This window comes from Wyeomyia smithii, chromosome 3 (genome assembly GCF_029784165.1).
Source record: "Wyeomyia smithii strain HCP4-BCI-WySm-NY-G18 chromosome 3, ASM2978416v1, whole genome shotgun sequence".
Classification (NCBI taxonomy): domain Eukaryota; kingdom Metazoa; phylum Arthropoda; class Insecta; order Diptera; family Culicidae; genus Wyeomyia; species Wyeomyia smithii.
In genome coordinates this window covers 267,490,823-267,508,483 of record NC_073696.1, presented here as the reverse complement: position 1 = coordinate 267,508,483, position 17,661 = coordinate 267,490,823, and the positions used below count along the sequence as shown (strand labels likewise).

Sequence of the window (17,661 nt, the reverse complement as noted above, 5' to 3'; positions counted from 1 at the left end):
GTGTTTGAAACACGCAAGGGACTTCGACAAGGCGACGGTCTTTCATGCCTCCTGTTCAACATTGCTCTTGAAGGTATTATTTATAAAACGTGCGGCCTTTAATATGCTGGACACCGTCTTCAATAAATCCAGCTAGTTTATCTGCTTCGTTGGCGACGTGGACTCTGTCGGAAGGACGTTCCATGCGGTTGCTGAACAGTACACCAAGCTGAAACGTGAAGCAGAAACGATTGGATTGAAGGTGAATACGTCGAAGACCAAGTATCTGCTAGCAGAGGGAACCGAGGCTCGCATAGGTAGTAGCGTAGTGATCGACGAACATGAGTTCGAGGTGGTTGACGAATTTGTGTCTACCTCGGATCATTGTTAAGGTCAGACAACAACTACAGACGAAAAATTGGCAGACGTATTGTAGCTGGAAGTCGTGCCTTGAGGTCTGGCAAATTTCGCCCCCGTACTATGTGCACCATGTACAAGACGTTCACAAGACCGGTGGTTCTCTGAGGCAAGAGACATAGACAATGCTCCAGGAGGACTTGCAGCACTAGCCGTTTTCGAACGACATTTGCTTAGGACCATCGTCGGCGGAATCTTTGAGGATGGCGTATAGAGGCGAAGGATGAACCACAGGCTGGCGCAACTCTAGGGTGAGCCAAAAGTCAAGAAATTCGCTAAAGCTGAAGGGTTACAATCGGCGGAACATGTTGTGAGAATGCTGGTCAACAATCCCGCAAAATGGTGATCGCCTCGAATCCGGCCAGTACAATACATAGAGGCACGTAACGAACTATGTGGTTGAACCAAGGGGAGCAAAATCTCGGAAATGTAGGACGCTCAAGAAACTTAGGACAAGCTGCCATGGACCGAGTGCGTTGGCGTAACATTGTGACGCACGTGAAATCCTGAGAGATATTTCACTAAGGAAGTAAAGGCTGTACACTATTTGACCAAGCGTCAAATGTTTGCACTTTTTGACAGATAAAAATTTGGTTAAAGATAATTGTTTGACACTCTTCAATTTTTCAATGTGGCAAATACGGGCAAACAACAATCATGATGTCAAATAAATTTGACCATTATGTCAAAAGGTCAAATATTTGACCATTGGTCAACAAGTGTAATACAGGCTTAAGTAACATCCAAAAATTTATTTTATCGAAGCAACCCCACAATCAAAAACGCTTCTAAAAGCCGAACTTGAAAATCATCCCAAACTGCTCATAAACACTAGAAAAAAACTTAAAAATAATTCAAATTTACGACAAAGTGACTTTTAAATGTCAAAAACAAAAAAAAACAAAGTAAGCTTAAACTAAGCTCGGAGTGGCCAAAAACGGCCAGGATGAACAAAAAAGAATCCTAAATTAAGCTGCGAATACCAAAACAACGCTTTAGTAGCTGGAAAAGGTAATAAAAATATCTAAAATTGAGCTCAGGAAGACAAGATAACAACTTTGGAATATCTACCTTCCTTACAAACAAAAATAAGTTTATGGTGTTTTGCGTCAATTTTATACGCTAGAAAAATAACAAGAATTAGCTGGAAAAGTAAAAGAAAATATTGGAAATATTTTCTAACTTTTCCGTTTTTTATTCCATGAACAACGTTATTAGATTACTTTGATATCAAAATACGTGCGTGAGCTACAAATTCAAGCTTAGAAGCGTCGTTGGCAAGACGGTTGCCAAGTAAATAAAAATATGAATGAAGGAAGTTTTCAAAATGAAGAGTATAATTTCATAAAATTTAAACAATTCCCAAGTAATTTTTGTGTTGCAAAGCTTTTAATTACTTTCCGAAACTTTCTATGTTGGATTTATTTGGTTTAGTTAGGTTTTTGTGATGGTCGGAGTATTTTCAAAAGAAGACTCAGTACGTAACAAAATGATAGATTACAAATCAATATGTATTTTGTAAAAATTCTACCTAAGTAATTCTTATTTTGTTTTCAGCTGGTTCCAGTGATGTTTTGCTGTCTAAGTCAGAAGTGTTTTCTCATGAAGGCGCCGTTATCGATATGTTTTAAAACGACTGGTTTCAAAGAATTCTGAATTTCGGAAGGAGTTACTATAAACGGTAGGCTAAAAGATTTTTTCAAAATGCACCTTGGCCGCCAAATTTTTACTAGACCACCGCATCTGAAGCAATTTTTTAAAAATGAGTTCCCGAATATGGCGAATAATGATTAGAACCACCTCTTTATTTTTTTGTGATGCAGTATTACTGAATGTTTTTAATGATATCGAGAAAGTGGTTACCTATTCTTATTTGATGGTTTGTACGGTTATTTATTCATAAAGAAAGAGTCTAGCATAACCCTAGTCACATAATGTTATCTACGTAGCTACGGCCACGATGTTTCAAGATGATTTTGGCCGTGCGATAGCAATCATGTGCCGAAGAAACAGGATTTACTCAGAATAATTTTCTTTTTTTCATATACATATCAGTTCGAAAGAAAAAAAAAACAAACATTGATAATGTAACAAACGCGTCATAGGAATTTAGAACGAATTGCGAATGAAGCGACAATGTTTCGCGGAAGTTTCAGGTACAACTTATAATTGAATTCTTGAAAACTTACGACAGCTGGTAACCAATGTAGGACGATTTCTTTTTAGTATTTCTGACTTTAACATAAAATCATGCAGGCCGAATAAACGTGCTTTATTAAAAAATCTTCACAAACAGTTACATGATAAAAGCAACAGTGACTGTCAAAACGTCCAAGATGTGATTACTATAATTATTTCTCAGGAATACTATATTGTTCAAGTTGGCCTGCAAAAAGTTTATACTGTGAAAATCACCTGCTCGTTTCGATATAAAAGTCGTTTACTGGTTATCAACATCTTTCTACTATAAAACTAGGTGCTATATAGATTTTGTTCGATCTCCTAATACCGGGCTAAACTCTGCAATGCTGGGACCACAACGACAAAAGTAAGACAAATCGCAGTACAGTGAAATTTATCGGCCGGATGGGTCGCAAGAACTATATAAAACTATCACTGATACAATTTAAACTGAACAATAGCCTTAGCATAAAAATAAACCTTACCTAAAAGACAAACACTGGATTCGATATAAAAAAAAACGGGTTAGTAACGAAAGGCTGAAACTCAAAAGGCTGAAACCCTAAAGGCTGAAACTCGAAAGGCTGAAAAGTATGTTTCATAACGAAAGGCTGAATGCACAAAAGGCTGAAACCACAAAAGGCTGAATGAACGAAAGGCTGAAACATGAAAGGCTGAAACTTTTGTAACTTGAATCATAATCGTTGAAAAATTCGGACACATGGATAACAAACCTTTATAAAGTGACAGAGTTCAATGTTTGAGTATTAATTGGTTTGTGCAATGGAAAATTAATTTTCGGCAACATTTGAATCTATACACACTTGACTCTTGTACACGTTTCCTAGATGATTCAGGGCGAGACGGCCGAAGGCCGCGAGTGTGCGCCGGCGACCTGCCGTCGGAAGCGCCGGCCACTGCGGGGGGGCAGCCCCCCCGCAGAAATCACCTCTGTATAGGTTCGTTCGTTTTCCTAGGTCTACTGACTCGTAGGGGTGATCCCCTAGTTTAATCCGAACGAGCGATAGCGAGTAAGGACAGCATACATCTCGGACAATCGAGTCGGCCGTAGGCCGCGATTGTTCTTTTAGAAATGAACTTTGTGAATTTCAGCCTTATGATTTTCAGCTTTTCGTGATTCAGCCTTTCGTGTTTTCAGCCTTATGTAGTTTTCAGCCTTTCGTGATTTCAGCCTTTCGAATTTCAGCCTTTCGTGTTTCAGCCTTTTGAGTTTCAGCCTTTCGTAGTAGACCCAAAAAAAACATTCGCCTCATCTAGTAGTCAAATAAGTCACTCGTCTTTGTTCTTTGGATCAGTCAAAACTGTACCATAAAATGAGCCAAAAACAGCTTTACCCGCATTTTTGTAATAAATTTCTCAAGAGTGTTGTTCTGCCAGTACGTTCCTAAATGCACAACACACAGCTTACAAATCGAATTCAGCAGCAGTGCTTGGTCAGGTGTTTCTCGATTGCTGGCGGAATGTTGTCGGCCGTTTTTGAATTTATGTTGCTGCCCAGTAGTTCCGGACACGGCCGGATACCATCTTGGATGTCCTTGGCCTTTTTCAATAAGTCGTAACAGATGCGTGAGCTCACTACTGAATCTTGTCTGGAAGAAATGAGTTAAAATTTTAAGATGGAACATTTAAAAAAAAATCATTAAGCTTGAACTCACTTGTACTCCTCATGTTCGGTGATTTGTTTCCTGATCCAGGAAGCTGTCGTAAGCAGCTCTCCGGAGGCCCGCTTTTGAATCAACTTCAGGTACTGCTGGATGGTACAGTGTGTATCTGCGTCGACATCCATCGAGCCGAGGTAGCTGTTAATCAGTGGAACCAGCCCCGGGAAAGAGCCTTTGCCGTTTATAATTTGATCGATTGTCATTAGTTCGTATTCACTATCGGGGTCGGTTGAATTACTTTCATCTACGTTGTTATGACTGTTGGTTTCAGCATCCGATCGAGGTTGAGCCTCGGACCCCGGTAAACCGGCAATATTTTTTTTGAACCAGAATTTTTCCGTTAGCAAAGCTCCCCGTTTTTGAGAGGTTTGCATGTTTTCGTCCACCTTGCTGATGGGAATCAGAAAATCCAGCTGATAGGATAGGATGACTCTGGTTAAAAGAACGACAAAGCAGACAATGGCAGCATTTTCAAAGTCCGTCAGCTGTGCCTCGCACGGGCGAAACTCGACACGCCAACCAATCGAAGAATTCGGTGGAGGTGGCTTGAAGCGCATCGTTTGCCAGTTGGTAGACTGAATGTTCTCGAAGTGATCGGTGTCTTCCTTGTCGTTCTGGTGAACTTTTTCGCTGAACAGCGAAACCGAATCCCGGATGAACAGATGCGCAATATGCTGTGCTAGAAGATGATCGATGTCACCTTCGCGGAGTCGCTTATACAGGGCCTCATCCAGCACCAACGGGACGTCGTTGTATCTGTGGTTAAAAAGTAGTCTGTTTAAAGTGTTAAAGCAAACTATGACTATATCTTACTTCTCCCCCGCTGGGGATAGGTATGAGTCGATGGAATCGTAGCGAGATTTGTAGATTCGGAATCGATCATTTTTCAGTGGCACCTCTCCCCTTTCCTCCTTGGTGCGGCAGTCTACCGAGGCAGAAATTACATTCCAGCGGCAGTCCACATCGGTTAGGTAGCCGCGATAGGCCGGGCTAGCAGCCGTCAGCGCCAGCATTATTGGACACATCGGTGTCAGTTGATCGTACAGCGTACGCGCTTCTGTAATGTTGCAAGCCTGGAAAGTCAACTGCAAACAGCAGCACCCCATTCCGAAGCCCATCGCATCCATATGTACGTAGTCCGGTTTATCGGGAAGGCTTCCCTCGACAGGAATTTTCGTGTTCTTATCACGGAAAATAGGCAGATTTATGGAAACCTTTTCGCCCCGGCGCTGGCGAATATTTCGAGTGAGCGTCTTAAAGCGCGGATGGCCAGGATATATAGCTTCATCGGGAAAATAAAGTGATCGAGCTGCACAATTCACATCCTCTGGGGTGGGTTTCGCCGGCGGATAGGTGAAGTTAGGACATCCCAGTCGGGGGAAGTTAGTTATCGACATTACATGCTCGCCAGGTGGCAACATCTCGGTGACTTCCATGCGCCGGTAGCGCATATTTGCTTCGACCACATTGAAATGTGCCAACAGACCACCGTACGGTTTACCGGGTGTGCCTTCAATCATGTACGAAGCGTACTCCGGTCGCCAGAGAGACTTTACACCTGGGAGTAACAAGAAAGTGTCATAAGATTTTCTGATTTTTTTATCAAAGACTTCAATTACCATTTGGATCGGCTGCTTCCTTTTCGTTGAGTACCTCTAGTATCTCGCGCGCTCGTAGCGAAACCTGCGTCTCCTGCTTCTCATCGTCGAAACGTACGATGACATACTCGACTTCGTCGCCCCACTTGAGTACATCTCCCTGGCGGTCTTTGAGCCGTGCGTACAGGTTGACAAACTGTTCGATTCCGTGTTCACGAACATGCTGCGCCAGTGCCTTCGTTTCGTCCCAGCTCAGCGGACTGCCCTCGCTCAGTAGTCCCATCGTTTAAGTTTCTGGTTTTGGTCTATAAGTGAAAAATGATAGCGGAGTGTTCAAGTTAATGTCCGTTTTCATTCAATTCTAGCAGCAAAACAGAGAAAAAACATTGAGACTAGATAAGTCAATTTAATAGTTATCAGTGAACAAATATCACCAACTATGAAATAATACCGAACCGTCTAGACTGTCTGTTTGATAAACAGAAGCAGCAAGTGCAAGAGCTCTACAGTGATGAATGATTGATATCAGTACATAGCTGTGCGCACGGGGGTGGGTATTGAATTTCACGAGCGCGGTCATATGAAAAATCTTTTAAATTGAGATTATCCTGAAATTCCAAAATGTCATTGGAAAATAGTTTAAAATCAATTGGGAACCTTAAAAAGTTGGTAGTATGAGACTAAAAATCTCCAAACGGAAATCCTGCACACGACCATGAATGTGAGGGCCAGAAGAGTAACAATGTGACTTGGCTTAGACATGCAAAGATATTTATCATTCTATTTTTATGGTTCAAGCAAGTAACGATACTTTACTTTAACTTTCAGTGAATCACAAATTTTCACGTTTAGTAAATATCGAAAAGTTGCGAAATTGTGTATCGCAATCACGTATAACCATGAATTAGCTCGATCGCTCCCAGCCGCCAATGTGAACGGCCTTATTCTTGTTCAATTGAACTTCACCGATAGTCAAGTAGCTGCAACTCTAGACAGCCCGCAGGCCATACACATTACGTAATGTTAGTAGTAGTAGTAACAGTAAATTCCATGAATCACATGTAGTCAGAAAACCTTGAACGGGTGGCGCCTTCTACCTCACTACTAACGACGATCATCACACTTTTCCGAATGACGACGATGACTTTCACTTTTCCGAACCTGCACCACCATTTATTTGTTTGGGTGAATCGAATGAGCTGCATAGAAGTCGAAACGCGTCGTGTAAGCGATTTGTTTACTAAAACCACGACTCACTTACCGGTGTTTATACTGATGCTGAAAATCCACTGTGTACAGGAGCTTATAATAATCCTGCTCGATGTATTTTTTGATACTTGATTATCGATACTGTAAGCGCGTATACTTTGTGCAAACGACAAAATTGCTTTCCCTGCTGCCTAATGATAACAGCACCCGTACTAGCGTGTGACTGAATCTAGCCAGCCATCGCACCGTTTATATATATACTAACTTTTTAGTGCATGAATAATACCATAACACAGTCGAAAAATCTGCTGATATATAACGAAACAGATAAGACGACTGAAACTTGACGCTACTCACCCGCAGTAAAAAAGACACAACAGCTGCTACTTGACACCAGTCAGTCCGGGTGCACAACGACTGGAATGTGTTCCTTCAGCTTACGTCACTGTTGTTCCTGTGTTAAATCTCTATGGATAGGAAAGCCGATTTTTGCACCGTCATAGTGATGTCACCAATTTCGTGCATAGTTAAAGTTGCTTACCTCTTACCGCAGCTAATCCACGTTGTCGCTTTGCTTGAAGTTTTATCACAAGTAGTAAGACAATACACTTTAGTCCACCACAGCTCCTCTACTATGAATGTCAAAAGTGCGTACGATGCAAAAAGAACTCCGGTAAGCAGCAGACGATGATAAGCGCACGACGATCTTTGCTGGGGCCACGAACGGAACGTTATGAAATAGTCAACTGTAAGCGGATTGCTCGCGATGTATGGGAGTTTTGCTTATATAGCACCGATGTGGTGTTTCAGAGGTGTATCGCTGATAGCACGAGATCGAAGACGATGTTCGAAGCTCGATTAGGACTTTGCACTGAATTTTCTCGTTCTGCTTTTCTCGAAACCTAATTGATACACACAAGTTTTACTTTAATACTATGTTTTGAAACAGCAGACCATGTTCCTAACAGAAGGTAACACCATTTGTTCCAGAGACCAAACCCTTTCCGTGGGTCCGTCTCTCCAAATAAATACCGGCGCGAATCAACTCTCGCCGCTCACCTAACAGGCAGCGAGGCCAAATGTACTAAAATTGAACCTTTTACCGTTGACGTTCATAGCAATTAATTCTAAACCCTTTCTATTCCAAAAAATAGTATAATAAGTAAACTAAAATTTCACTTCAGATATTCCATAGGAAAACTTACCGAAAATTACAAGCGGTTTCCGAGATTTTCGGATTTGAAGTGGACCTCAAAATTTTAATATTTCCGAAATGTCTGTATATCTGACATCCGTTGATTACTCGATAGAGAGCAATATGAAGAGAGAGTTTTGCTCGAAGCACATGTTTATTCTCTTAGCGTTTTGATTTGCGTCAACCGGCGTAACGAGCAGAGATGCCAGACTTTTTTTGGCAAGTCTGTATAATCCATAAAAATGTCTGTATAAGTCTGTATACCGCTGCGAAAAAAAAGTTACCGATACATTGATACCTAATTATTTGTCGACCTGTCAGATTGTTTTGTTTTATTGCTTGTTTTGATAGTTCTTTTTCGAGTCTATCATAGTTGGTCGATTAATCGATAACTAATTTATCTTTTAAATCTAAGTAACACATAGAAATAAGAGTCTTTCCCGTGATAAAAATCGTCGTTCGTCGTAATGTAGCTAAATAGTACCTTCAAGGTTTGGGACATTTTAAGCAATTCTTCAACGTTGGATATTGCTCCGAATAGAACAAACGGTCTTTTCACCAATATAACCTGCATGGCAATCGATCGAGACAATCAGCTGTTTGTTACTGTGGGCGAAACAGGCACTCGATTCCCGTTGTCATGATTTCACTCTCAAAAACGCAAGATTAATATGTTCAGCAAAGTGTTCAGTTCCTAGTTCACTTTTTCCAGCAACGGCTACAGTGACTTTTGGTTTTTGTGTTCGTTTTTTTGTGTATACTGGTAAAACCATTATGTAGAATATCAGATATCTGTGTAATATCTGTATTATACTAAATGTCTGTATAAAATCTGTACACACTTATCCTCGTTTTGATTGTTCAGTAATTTTTATTACGGTCACGCTCAGTAAATTTGAAAAAATACTGATCATTTTGTAATTTCCTCGAAAATAACTGATGTCGGTTAAAATTTTTACCGGATTACCGTTATACAAAAGGTACTTGACGAGCTCAGCAAAAATATCACTGACCTTTTCTGTAAACTAAAATATGTTCTGCACTTTCATAAAGTTCGGTAAATATTTGACGATCTGTCAGCACCTACCTAGGTGTTGCTGAAAACATTTCAATTGTTTTACTGATTTTTTGTTGTTTTTTACTATACTGTTCGGCAATTTTTCTGCATCTGTCAAAACGAAACATCAAAAGTCCGCCATTTTCAAATATTCAAAGAGTTTCGAAGCTGCGTTTTAAAAGTGTTCCGCGTGTAATTTTCAAATAAAATAAAAATGGATATCGTACTATCTAATCTACAAGAAGACGACGTGGAGGTACACGATCTATTCAGTAAGTTATTATTTATTAAATATGTACGTTTTTGTGTATTTTAGTTAAATGATTTGGCTATTGATGCCATTGCTTGCTTTTTTTGTGGTAGAAAAGTAAGCGGCTATGTAGAAGAACTTGGGCGTCATGTATCATGGCACATCCGCAACAATGATTTCACCCCAGATTCTATCTATTACGATTGTACTTATCCCATGTGTACCATGCGATACCATCATTTCACTTCTTTAAAACGACGTATAACTGAGAAACACAGAAGATCAATAAGTACAAAAACTCTTTCTGCCGACGTTTCGTCACAACATTTTTATGAAATGCCAGTATATCAGGCTGAAGAAATTCATGACGATGAATTTGAAGACGACGATAATAAAACCATAGAAGAAATAATGCAAATTATTTCAGTCAGCATATGTCGTCTTGCTGCTGATTCTGGACTTCCTCGGTGTAAAATTATGGAAGCTATCAATATTTGCGAAAACGTCGTTAATCACCTAACCACTTATTTAGAGAAGTGTACTGTCTCGTTTCTTCAATGTAACAATGTCGATTTGCGTAATTCAACTACTTTGAGTTTCATTAATAAATTTCGTTGTTTAAATTTATTCAAAAATATCAAATCAAAAATTTCGTAGCAGAAGTTTCTAAAATCATTGGTAGGAAATTTACCACGACCAGTTGAAAAATGTGTAGGAAGTCGAACTGTGGTGCGCCATTCCAATGGGATCTCGAAGGCTGTTACAGTAAATGACACCTTTGTATACATTCCTATTATAGAAACTCTGAAAATGATATTCAGAAACCCTAAGACTCGCAACATTCTGAGCGAGAATCATGACACAGAAACCACATGCATAAAAGAATATGGTTCATTCGAACCGGGAGAGACTTTCGGATCGTGTATCTTTTTCAAACAGCACCCGAATGCAATCCGTTTATCAATATACGAGGATGACGTGGAATTAGGGAATGCATTCAGCTCAAAAGCTGGAAAAAACAAAATTTCCAATTTTTGCTTTAAAATCCAAAATTTTCCAGATAAATGGAATAGTACACCGAAATCTATTTTCCCGGTAATTTATGCACTGTCCAGCACAACAAAAAAGCATGGATTTAACAAAATTATGGAACCTTTAATCGCAGATTTGAAACAGCTGCAAACAGGCGTTGATGTTTTTTACGGAAATGAAAAATTTCAACTGAGAGCTACAGTGACCATATTTTGTGGAGATACGCTAGCGGCACACGATATATTCGGATTGCTAGGACCAAGTGCTACATATTTTTGTAGAATTTGTACAATTGATCGACCCTCATTTCAAAAAACTCCCACGACGAAGTTCCCACATCGTACAATTGAATGGTATGATGCGAATCTATATGCTGTACAAAATGCTCTTATTAAACCTGCTGAATGTGGTCTGAAATCAACTGGTAGTATTTTAAACGAACTCGAAAACTTCCACGTTACAACCAATTGGGCATTGGATGTCATGCATGATCTTGGCGAAGGAATAATCCCACTGACTCTGCAATTGGTGTTAGGCCGTTATGTGAAGCAAAAAGTAGCTGGCTTAACTAAGGATTATATAAATCATCGCATTAGTACGTTTAATTATGGCTACGTAGACCGAAAAAATCGCCCATCAGCCAATATCATAAATGATATGCTTTTTAAACCCAACCAGCACAAAATGAGGCAAACGGCAGCTCAGTATTTTTTATTCCTCAGAGCCTTTCCTTTTTTATTTGGCCATAAAGTTTCATCGGAATGTGAACTAATGCAAATGATCGGCCATTTAATTAATATTAGCAGAATTTTGTTATCTCCAACAGTATCCGAAGACATGTTAATATGGTTAGATGAACATATACGTATTTATAACGATGTATTCTACAAAAACTTTGAAAAACGCATTAACAAAAGTCATCATCTATTGCATTATGTTGAATGTATACGAAAAAGAAGAAGCATGAAGCAGTATAATTGTTTAACATTTGAACAAAAAAATAAACCTCTAAAAGGGCAGGCAGCTACTTGTCGGAATTTCAAAAACATCTGCAAAAGCATAGGAGAGCGGCAATGCTTTAGAATGGTGGTAGATGTGATCGATAATCCTTTCCGCGATAAACTCACTTTCTCATCGGGACCAGTGAAGCTTAAAGAACATACACAAAGCCATGTATTCTAACCACAACATATTGCAGTTGTAAGTTGTCCGAAATCTGTTACTTTGAATGGAATAGAATTTCGAAAAAATCTGATTGTAGCCCTGAAAACTCATCACAATATGTTTTTTCCATCTTACGGTATAATACAAGAACTGGTGCAATTTGATAACACAGTCTGCCTTTTGCTTCAAACCTGTAATACCGTCGGTTACGATGAATTTCTACAAGCATATGCAGTAGAAATATTAGCACAAAACAGTTTCTTAAATTTTCATGATGTTGATCAGCATACTACATTTTCCTTATGGACAGCAGAGAACAATGATAAGAAGTTCATATCGCGACGATTTTTCAATCAAGATTATTAGTATTATAAGTACTTTACATTTCACACAAAATACGACCTAAAAATAACCAGCCTTTTCCATTTAGTCCAGTTGCTGAAGGAATCGATGACCTTGAAACGTTTTTAGAACTCAAGAAGAGAGATTTTATACGGCTAAAATTGAAAACGAAAACTATAAAAAAATTTAACGAATGCAGAAAGAATATTTAAATATCATCATCGAAGAAAAGTTAGAAAGCAGTTATTCGAAAAGTTCGTTCAATGCAATTATTGACTCACCTTATGAAACGGTTGACGATTCATCTAACTCTAATCCATACAAAGAAATATTCCTTGACAAAGTAAGTTATTATATGTGACGGAAATATTGAATGTTTTGATATCATCTGAGAAAAAAAACCGGTACTAAAATAGAATAAATATTTTATACGAATCGCTCTTACCAGAAATGTTTGCAGAAATAAGTGCTCTAGTCACTTGTCCTTAATGCAATCACTTGTGCCATTTGATAATGTAGAACTTATTATAAATATGAGGTTTCTAATTCTTTGACATAAATATTTGTTTTGCAATGCATTTGGAATACAAGTGACGGGGTGGGCGATACTATTATCGATACTATCGATATCAAAAGTTAGGTGAAACGGCTTGCTGCATCCTGGAATCGATACTTATCGATTTTGCTCACTCACCCGTTTTCACACCGGTTGCTATCGTATCTGTTTTCCAGCATAAACCTTTAGCAGCGCTGCTATCGGGCTGCAAAGTTCGAGAGCACAGTGCTTGCCGGAGGCCCAGCTACTATTTCTCTAGCGGGTTTATCAGCGACCGGCACGGTATGAAGTGATGAGAGAGCGCTGCCAAACGGGGTATGGAAGTACACCGTTAAAGATGCCCTTATAATATATTATTATTAATCAATTAAAGGGCGTAATGTTTGTTTCTTTTAAAACAAAAAAACACCCCATTCGTCGCAGAAACGGTCGCTATACAAATTTCATGGCGACAATTTTTGCGACGAACTCGGTGAGTTTTGTTTTTAAAGAAACGGACAATAACTGTAAAGGATAACAAATTGAGCAAGAGATTTTCCAGTTATAACTCTAACCCGTTTATTGTAAGATTTTCCTGATTAGGTTAGACTTAATCTGAAGCTAATTTTATGAATTTCATACGGTTTAATTTTAGATCATCAATATTGACACTATTTTCGACAAAACTAGAGCTGGAAAAGAATTAATGGAAGTTTTAAAAAACGCAATTAGCCCGGATGAATCTTGTTTAAGAACAGTTAAGAAAATTTTATGCGATTATCTTCGGTTAAATTATGGATTGTAAGTATGTGTAATATTGTTAATTTTATTCGTATTTTATTTTTGATTGTTTCAGACACCCCTCTGCATTTTATAAAAATCTTCTTGCTCAATCATTAGTTATATCGTATCCAACTTTGGCGTCTTCTTCTTCCGATGTGCCCCAGGCTTTGTGGTTCCACGCAAACGCTCGTGGAAGACACAAGCATTCCGACCGATTACATTACCATATGGAATATCTTGCGCGAAAATCAGGCGAAAGGAAGGTTCGGCGATTTATATGAGAGACTCAGTCCGATACGATCACTGATCCTCTTGCGTCCACCCAAACTATAATTGAAAATATAGAGGAAATGGTGAGAATGACCATTATATTATTATTATTATTTGAGTACTTTTGTAGTACAAATCGACGAAATGTTTCAACTTGAATTAAAAAAAAATTGTTCAAGATGAAAGTCGTCTATATATGTAATTAGAAAAATCCTTTTATTATGATTACATGTCTTCATTTTTGAAGAGTTTGATGTCCTTTTCGAGTAATCGATTTTTGTTAAAGAATAACACTTATTTTTACTTGCAGAGACTAGAACTGAAATTTTTTTGTCCCAGTCCGAAGACAAAAGAGAGAGCGGTTGAGCTTTGGCAGATTACATTTGATGAGAGAAACGTAATGCGACAACAATCGAAAATAGATGTTTACATGAATGAGTATCCGGTTTTTTCTGCATTCAATGGATTAATGGTAAATTAATGAAAGGCTGTTTGAAATGTATGTAAATCTAGGCTATAGTTTCTAGAACAGCACGTGTTATGTTTTAACAAATCGAGCGGGTTCGTTCCTTTCTTTAATTTTCTTCTATTTGCTTCGCTCGATTTGTATACGCGTCCTTTTTACATTTTTTTTTTTCGCTCAACGCTAAATTTCAAATTGAGTTCACTAAAATATTTCTGACTTAACGCTAAATTTCAGATTGAGTTGGATTTTACCATGCTAATGCCAAGTGCAAAAAAATTTGCAGAAGAGTTTGAAAGTATTAAACCGAAAATACTTCAGATTTATCACGATGCCTATCTCAACATTTCGAACGGTATGATATTAATTGACAGTGGTGGGCACCGCTAACTGAAAATTTAGCGACGCTAATCGATAATTCGCTAGCTGGAATATTTAGCTCGATAATCGCTAAACGCTAAACGCTTAACCCATATTAGCGGAACTTTCGCTAATCGCTAATCGCTAACTTTTCAACACGTAAGTTCTGAATCAATTCTTCGTTTGGAAGATAACAGTAGTTTCCGTAAAAAAGCAGTGCTAGTGTACGTGCATGTGTCAAACTGAGAACCACAAAAATATATCAGACTGCATGACAGCTCCCTAGACGTCACTGTCACGCAATGACTGTGGTTTAACTGTAAATTTTATTTATTTATTCGTTCAACATCAACAGACTCAATATATATTTAAAAAATTACTCCTAATACCAGAGCGAGGTAGATGGTAGTCGAAAACGGAAGATACACTATTGAAAACGCGCTGAAGTCCACTAAGAGCTTCGTTTGCCCCATAATTTGTACGACGAAAAGAATTCGCAGGAAAAGGTTATTCCGAACGACTCTGGAATTAATTATTAGATTGATATTGCCCAGTTTTACAGCACAGTCGGTTCTTGCTATCAGGGTATCAGCAATTGACATAGCTCGTGAAAGATCACGTCTTACTTTCAAAGAGTCAAGGCCGATGAGCTGCGCGCTGGGGAGCTGGTGAGGATCGTTCCAAGGTAGATGTCGAAGAGCAAAACGTACAAATCACCGCTGAATTGCTCCGATTCTGTTGGCACCATTAAAGTAATGAGGGCTCCACACTTCCGAACAGTATTCTAGCGTCGAGCGAACTAATGAGCAATATAGACTTTTGCAATACACGTCCCTGAAATTCTCGGCCATTCTCATTATCATTCCCGAATTTCGCGAGGCTGCGGCAACGGTATAGCAGATATGCTATCAGCACTTTGGCGTAAATTTTCATGTCGTCGGCAAAAGATATTCTGGGGCGACTGAGAATGCAGTTCACATCGTTGAAGTAGAGGATGAAGATTGAAGACCCGAGGTGACTACCTTGTGGGATTCCGGAAGAAGCATGAAATTCTTGCGATCTGTTGTCTCCAATTTTTACCATGATGTGGCGATACGCAAGATACGATTGAAGCCAGCGTAAAATGTTTCCGCCAAATCCCATTCGGTCGAGTTTTTCAATGGTAATGTTGTGATTAATTTTATCGAAGGCTGCTGACAAATCAGTGTATATAGCATCGGTTTGGTGCCCTTCAGACATAATATCCATTGCAAATGAGGTGAACGTTAGAAGATTCGTTGTTGTTGAACGCTTTGGCTTGAATCCATGCTGCGTATCAGAGATAAGAGACTTACAATGATAAAAAATCGGTTCCATCACGACCAACTCGTACAGTTTGAGACTGAATTCCCGGCGGAGATTCCCCGGTAATAATCGACGTTTCTCTTGTCACCTTTTTTGTAAACCGGAAACATATACGCGAACTTCCATGCAGGTGGAAAGTTGCCTGTAGAGAGTGAGAGGTGGGAAAGATGACAAAGCGGAGTAATCAAGCCGGTAGCGCATCGCTTCAGTAGAAATTTGAAATGATGGTTTTTTTTCGTGACAATGAAGCTAGGTTCCAATTTTACGTCAGTTAGTGTGTGCTTGAGGATTTAATTGAAACCAAGGAGCAGCAAAATTAGTTTTGCTTGTATATAAAAAAAATCTACTCTAAAATTTGTTCCATAAACAACATAATTATTAATTGAATCGAAGAAGTTACCATAATTTCAGGTTGCTCTAGTGGCTTGTACGCTAAATGGAACCCCATTCTATGGTAAAAAGACTGACTTGCACTTATGTCGTAAAGATAGAAACACTAGACAGTTGAGACAAATGAACGTTATTTGAATGAAACATACGTTATAAAGTAATTTTCGCCGTAAAGTATGTTCATCGTTCGAATCAATTTATGTACGCCATCAGCAACTCACAAATTTTGTAAATATTTTTTTGTCGCTTCTCTACAAATTTAGCGAATTAGCGATTAGCGTTTCGAAGGTCAAAATTCTAGCGACGCTAACAGTTCGCTAATCAGCTCAAAAATTAGCGAAACCGCTAAACCGCTAACTGAAAATTAGCGTCGCTAATTAGCGTTTTAGCGAATTAGCGGAATGGTGCCCACCACTGTTAATTGATTATTTATGTAATTTATATATTTTTGTATCTGTGGCTTAGATGTGCTGAGAACTTTTGCCCTTATACGCAAACAAAACCCAACCCGAGGAGTGAAGCGCACAAAAGACGCTATACAAGGAAGAGAAAATCCTTTGAAAGGAATCATTGAACCGTTACAGGTAGTACATATCATTAGTACAATTTACTTTTTTCTGTAGTTTGGACTAAACTGCCATAATTTCTTAGTAATGCCCTTAATTTTTATGCATTTTTTGTTCTCACATTTAATGCTCACTTCTCCTATCAAAACCTTAGCTCTTACCTAAGCCAAATCCAAATAATAACACCCAGAGAACTTGTATAAACAAGCCTAAATAATATCATTTTTTCCAGCCTGATGATCCGTTCCCTGCAAACACGAACTTGGACGTACCGGTGCTTTACACTAAACCGAATTGCGGTACCATTTTGTGGAAAAATTGTCGAGTAGACATAGATGGGGACATTTTGAAAAACATCGAATTATTTTTTAAATTTTATTATTTTATTAATGTCACATCGCAATTGGCTGATAAGCAATTTTTTTTATTTATAATGGCAAGATTGTTTGGCGTTGGAAATTTTTCCACCACAGGAGAGAAGTTTATTAGAAGCCTGCAGTAAAAAGCCCATATTCATTAAAACATTACACGTATCAAGTTTTTACTCGAATGTACTGGGAACACCAGTACAATCGATCCAAACAATCCGAAATACCTTTAAAAAATTATTCACTACTATCACAATGGTCGTATTTATATTTCTCTCGTAAACATGAAAGAGCTTTACATTTACAGAACGCTCGGTAATTTGTGACGAATCGTCAGCTTTGTAAATTTACAGAACGCTCGGTAATTCGTAACGAATAGTCAGCTTTGCAGATACCGACTCATGCAGCAATTTTTGATGAACGCTTCGTAAATTTTTACTGAGCTATCTTCTATGTTTGACGTTTCAGCGAGAATG

The 17,661-nt window shown here is 38.7% G+C and overlaps 2 protein-coding genes across 14 annotated transcripts; one reads left to right on the top strand and one right to left on the bottom strand.

The window, feature by feature from the left end:
• Positions 1-1,756: 1,756 nt before the first annotated feature.
• LOC129733116 (uncharacterized) lies at positions 1,757-17,339 on the top strand. 7 transcript variants are annotated; one of them, XR_008729434.1, is made up of 8 exons: positions 1,757-1,873; positions 1,954-2,077; positions 13,297-13,442; positions 13,498-13,777; positions 14,005-14,166; positions 14,395-14,512; positions 16,717-16,835; positions 17,050-17,339. XR_008729434.1 is itself a non-coding variant. In XM_055694697.1 (6 exons), the coding sequence occupies exons 2-6, from the start codon at positions 13,775-13,777 to the stop codon at positions 17,317-17,319; spliced, it is 672 nt and encodes a 223-aa protein (XP_055550672.1). In that variant the 5' UTR covers positions 8,557-9,590; positions 13,498-13,774; the 3' UTR covers positions 17,320-17,339. The 7 variants fall into 7 exon arrangements, 1 of the variants encoding a protein (XP_055550672.1); XR_008729429.1 differs by lacking the exons at positions 1,757-1,873; positions 1,954-2,077 and adding an exon at positions 8,539-13,225; XR_008729430.1 differs by lacking the exons at positions 1,757-1,873; positions 1,954-2,077 and adding an exon at positions 8,539-13,225 and having other exon boundaries at positions 14,005-14,193.
• On the bottom strand, positions 2,648-12,734 carry LOC129733114 (glutamate--cysteine ligase). 7 transcript variants are annotated; one of them, XM_055694691.1, is made up of 9 exons: positions 12,552-12,734; positions 12,388-12,494; positions 8,272-12,261; positions 7,608-8,204; positions 7,424-7,533; positions 5,879-6,162; positions 5,073-5,817; positions 4,254-5,015; positions 2,648-4,187 (listed from the first exon to the last, which is right to left on the bottom strand). In XM_055694691.1, the coding sequence occupies exons 6-9, from the start codon at positions 6,138-6,140 to the stop codon at positions 4,016-4,018; spliced, it is 1,941 nt and encodes a 646-aa protein (XP_055550666.1). In that variant the 5' UTR covers positions 6,141-6,162; positions 7,424-7,533; positions 7,608-8,204; positions 8,272-12,261; positions 12,388-12,494; positions 12,552-12,734; the 3' UTR covers positions 2,648-4,015. The 7 variants fall into 7 exon arrangements, with proteins under 7 accessions (XP_055550666.1, XP_055550665.1, XP_055550667.1 ...); XM_055694690.1 differs by having other exon boundaries at positions 7,608-11,983; positions 12,055-12,261; XM_055694692.1 differs by having other exon boundaries at positions 7,608-12,280.
• Positions 17,340-17,661: the final 322 nt, after the last annotated feature.